We start from the raw sequence: 4,884 nt of genomic DNA, 5'->3' as shown, positions 1-4,884 counted from the left end.
GGGTCAATTGCACATAGAAACCCCTATGAGCAAAAGCCCCAATTTGGGTGCCCTAGCTCCAATGTATATCAAAACCTAGGGTTTGATCTCTTTGGGAAGCAAAAGTAGCTTCACTATACTCTAAATAGCCCATTAGAACCATTCCTAGCTCATTCCAAACCCTAGTTTGGATTTCACCATGAGAGGGGTCAAGCTCTTCTTCAAGCTTTACCTCCAACAACCAATCCATGGTCTTGATCTCAAAAGAAGCAAAAAGAAAGCTTCAAAGACTCCAAAAGCTCCATAAAAACCATTTCTAGGTTTTCCCAAACCCTAGTTTAGGAGCTAACATGAAAAAGGGCATAGCTTACCTCAAAGCTTGCTCCTTTCTTGCACTAGAGAAGGAGAGGAGAGGTTTTCTTCTTCTCCTTGTCTTCTTCTTCACTTTCTTCCTCTTCTTTTCCTTCTTTTCTTCCTTTCTTCTTCTTCTCCTTCTTTGTCTTCTATAGAGAGAAAGAGAGGAGAGAGTGTGAGAGGGTAAGAATGAGAGGAAAAGCCCCTCAACCCATTAACATAGCTCAATGGGTTGCAAAAATGCAATAAAACCCCTCAACTTTCACTTTAATGCACTGCCCGAACTGGGCTGATCGCGCAGGCAGGGACCAGTCTCTCCTTTAGGGACCGGTTCCCGAACGTCGTCCCAGCGCAGCCAGAGCTGCTGCGCGCAGTGCAACCGGTCTCTCCTTATGGGACCGGTCTCTCGGGGACCGGTCTCTCAGGCAGGGACCGGTTCCCGAGAGCTAATTTCTCAGGACTTAGCCGATTTTTCAGCTGTCTCATTTCATACGCGTTCGGGGACCGGTCTCTCCCACCAGGGACCGATCCCCGAGAGCTCAAAATCTGCAGTTTTGCAGATTTTATTCTATAGCTCTCGAAAACCTCCCGTAACTCACTTTTACTCATTTTAACACCTTCGGACTTTCCGAAGTGTACCATCCTCGCACTTTGGTCAATTTGACTAAAGTTCGATATTTATTTCCCGAATTTTCGGTATATTACACATCTAAACTTATGTATAGGTAGCAACAAACAAAATTTTCTTTTTTATATTAATAGAAGCATGTGATAGGATTTCGAAGTAGAATTTTGAAATAAGATATATTTGGATAGATTAGAATGTTATTTTTTTACTTGTATATAGCAATAAAAATTTACATTTTGTTATTGATAGAAAGTGAATAACTATTTTGATTTGTTGGACAGAGTCTTCTCATGCATCACAAAAGACTCCAGGCCGTACAAAGTTGCTCAAATTATTTAAAAGGACTTCTCCGAAACCTATAAAACTTAATGAGTTTGGGCAACCTATTGGAAAAGTAGCAGCCACATTAAGTAACTTTTTGGGGCTAATGGCAAGAAATGGACAAATAATTCCTCTAAGTTATAAAGATTGGAGAGTTGTTCCAAATTCAACTAAGGATATTATGTGGATGATTGTACAGGTGTAGGAAATTTGCTTTTTTTTTTCTTTGCAGGCCATATTTTTCATATGATGTTTTATTGATATTTCTTTTCTCTTTGTCTAGAAAAAATTTCAAATTTCAGAAGAAGGAAGAGATTGGGTTATTATGTCTATAGGAAAAAAATGGAGGGAGTTCAAAAGCAAACTAAAAAAACTTCACTATGATACTCATAAAACTTACGAGGAAAAGATAGCAGCTTGTGATTCTCGAGTACACGCGAAAGAATGGGAATTTCTTGTTAAGCACTGGGACTCTCAAGTAGGACAGGTATGAATGTTACTTTTTAACTTGATTTTGATAGTTTGGGGTCAGCGAATAACTTTATTTATTAGACATCAAAAATTGATCTTCATTATTTTGCATATAATTGATTTTTCGTGTTGCTATAAATAGCTCTACACAAGCTTTGCATTAAATTTTAGATAGTATTCAATGAAATATTATTCTAATTACTTCTTTGAGCACATGTACATTTATTCTAATAGGAACGTAGTGCCAAAAATAAAGCTAGCCGTGCAATGCTAAAAACCACACATACAGCAGGCACAAAAAGCTTCGCAAGAGTTCGTGCTGAGGTAAACTTAATCCTCTATATTATAATATTTTCTTTACTAATAGTGCATAGATTAATAGATTGTTAATGAAAGTTTAATCTCTAAATATTGTTAGATGGACAAGAAAAATAATCATATTCAACCGAGAAGACATGAGCTCTACATAAGAACGCACACCAAGAAGAATGGCAAGCCTTTAAATGCGTATTGCTCGAAAATCATGGTATGTCTTTAGATTTGGACAAATTTTAGTTATAAAAGTTGTTTGAATTAGTCAAGTATAATTTCTTACTTTTTATAGTAAAATATTGGAGATTTAGTTCCATTATATCCTGAAGTTGCACAAAGAGATCCATCTCGAAATGACCTTTTATCGCTGCTACTTAAAGAGAAAAGTACTCAACTTCATTGTCATGGATTGGGTCCTATTCCAGATGAACTTCGAAAATCAAAGACAACTCGTGCTGATAATATTCGAATGCTTTCTGAGACCAAAAAAGAAGCCGAGGAGGAGAAACGTGTAATGCAATTAGAATTAGTAGATATGAGACAAAAATATGAAGATATACACAAGGAAATGATGACAATGAAGGCATGGGTAGAATCAATAGGTAAAAGGCCTCAAGACCATTTCATACTAGGATAAGGAATATCATGCGTTCCACAAGGCCTCAAACTAGTAAGCATAATTTATAAATAATTTTATCTTTTTTGATGTATATGAAAAACTAATATATCATCTAACTTTTTTTTCTCCAATTTAGAAATGCACTGATCTTCCTTATAATGGATCACCTAATAATCAGGCAACCTCTTCTCATTCTAGTTATGAAGCACCACCAACTCAGGTATTTTATCATCTCAAATGGCTTTTCTTGAGTAATCTTGCTAAAACTCAAAATTTTCAACCAAAATTAATTAGTTAGTTTTAATATTTTGCTAACCAATTTTAGATGACAAGAAGATTATTAATTGCTATTGCCTATTTTGTTAGTTAATTTAATTTCTATTTTTAACAAAGTGACATCGCTAGTTATTTTGTTTCTCTCTTTTTAAAGGCATAAACTAATCTTAGAATCTGAAAATTGTTAATTCTAATTATATCGTAGGTGTATCGAGCTAAGAATATCTCAAAGAGAGTCCACGCTGTATCAAATATTATGGTTATCTTCTATCTCTTATTCTTTTTATGTTATCATGATGATTTTTTTCTCTACAACATATATAAGTTTAAATTACTATATTTGTTTATTCACTTATTGTTAGATTGGAACTGAAGTTTACTTGAGGAGTTTACAAAAACCTCACAATCATGTAGCACAAGGTTATCTTTTGAGTAAAGATCCAACTACAAGAGTGGGTGGGTTCGAATTAGGACCACAGTGTTGGGAGATTCAAATTGATGTGCCAATAGTACGCAATGAACCACTACTTAGACCATATAGTAGCTATCAAACAATTGGAGATGCTGTTGGAGCAACTGTTGCTTGGCCATATACTTTTGTAAGGATGAGTTATCTCAACCATATTTTATTTCTTCAATTATCTTTCATCATCTATAGCTTATTTTATATATATATATATATATATATATATATGTTTAATTTGCTTTTTGTTCTTTTCACAGGTTAAGTGCAAGTAGTGCATGATATCGTGTTCATCTCCGCGCAATATATTTTGAACCTGTTAGAAACAAAAAGACATGGAGCACATTTCTTATAATTTTGTGATGATCACTTTTATATGTTACTACTTATAGTGCAGAACATGTATTTAACAAATATAATCTTGGAATATTTTGGCATATTAGATGTATAATCTTGAGATATTTTGGCATGATGTTGTGTTCATCTCCGCACTATACATTTTGTATCTGTTGGAATCGAAAAGCTGTGGAGCATATTTCTTATAATTTTGTCATGATCAGTTTATATGTTACTACTTATATATTGAAGAATATGTAGGTTAAATATGCAATTTATGATATTTTTGGTTGAATTGCACTTTTATATATTGTAACTTTTATTGATCTTGTAATTTTATATGCATAAATAGTTTATTATTGAATGACAATTAGCTAAAATATTATTTCTAATTTTTTAATGCATTATCTATTATTCAATATTTAAAAATTAGTATAATATTTAGTGATATTTGAATTTAGATGTTGGATATTAAATTATAAATAGCAATATTTAGTAATGTTGGGAATAGTTGCTTTATACTAACATTAGCAACATTTAGTAATGTTGGGAATGGTTAAATTATACCAACATTAGCAACATTTATAATTGTTGGGAATGGTTATATTATAATAGGATTAGCAACATTTAGTAATGTTGGGAATAATTAGTTATACCAACATACAATAAAAGTTGCAAAATCTACTTATATAGCAACACTTGTTATGTGCCTCTTTATGCTTAATATTAGCAACATTTTACTCAAATGTTGGTAAAGGATTCACCAACTAGGGCATAGGCAACATTAAATACTAAATGTTGCTAATAATTTTAGCATCAATTTTATGTCTTTTAGCAACAATAATAGATGCCACCAAAACATAAATTTCTTGTAGTGTCCATTGGTAGTCATTACTTAGCATTTTATGCATTCGTTAACATTTACTACATGCATTCTCGGTTAGTATAAATCTCATACTTTCATTTGACATCTGTTTAGCATTTCTATAATATGCACATGNTTTGGGCTGGTTTATCCGCCCACAGTGCGGGGTTAGGGGCGGTTAAAACAGCCCAAGCCCAGCGCAGTTGTCTACGGCTTGCCTGTCTCGGAGGGGGCAGGCGGGTTCCGAGATTGTTGTTCAT

The 4,884-nt window shown here is 33.7% G+C and overlaps 1 protein-coding gene across 1 annotated transcript; it reads left to right on the top strand.

The window, feature by feature from the left end:
- Positions 1-1,388: 1,388 nt before the first annotated feature.
- Positions 1,389-3,706, top strand: LOC109706239. The gene is made up of 8 exons (XM_020227037.1): positions 1,389-1,481; positions 1,566-1,769; positions 1,988-2,077; positions 2,172-2,279; positions 2,821-2,904; positions 3,166-3,219; positions 3,323-3,559; positions 3,684-3,706. Exons 1-8 carry the CDS (start codon positions 1,389-1,391, stop codon positions 3,696-3,698), a joined length of 885 nt encoding a protein of 294 aa, XP_020082626.1. The 3' UTR covers positions 3,699-3,706.
- The last annotated feature ends 1,178 nt before the right edge of the window (positions 3,707-4,884 follow it).

The sequence above is a fragment of the Ananas comosus genome, unplaced genomic scaffold (assembly GCF_001540865.1).
Source record: "Ananas comosus cultivar F153 unplaced genomic scaffold, ASM154086v1, whole genome shotgun sequence".
NCBI lineage: Eukaryota > Viridiplantae > Streptophyta > Magnoliopsida > Poales > Bromeliaceae > Ananas > Ananas comosus.
The sequence above is the reverse complement of the archived record's forward strand: the minus strand, read 5'-3'. Positions and strand labels throughout refer to the sequence as shown.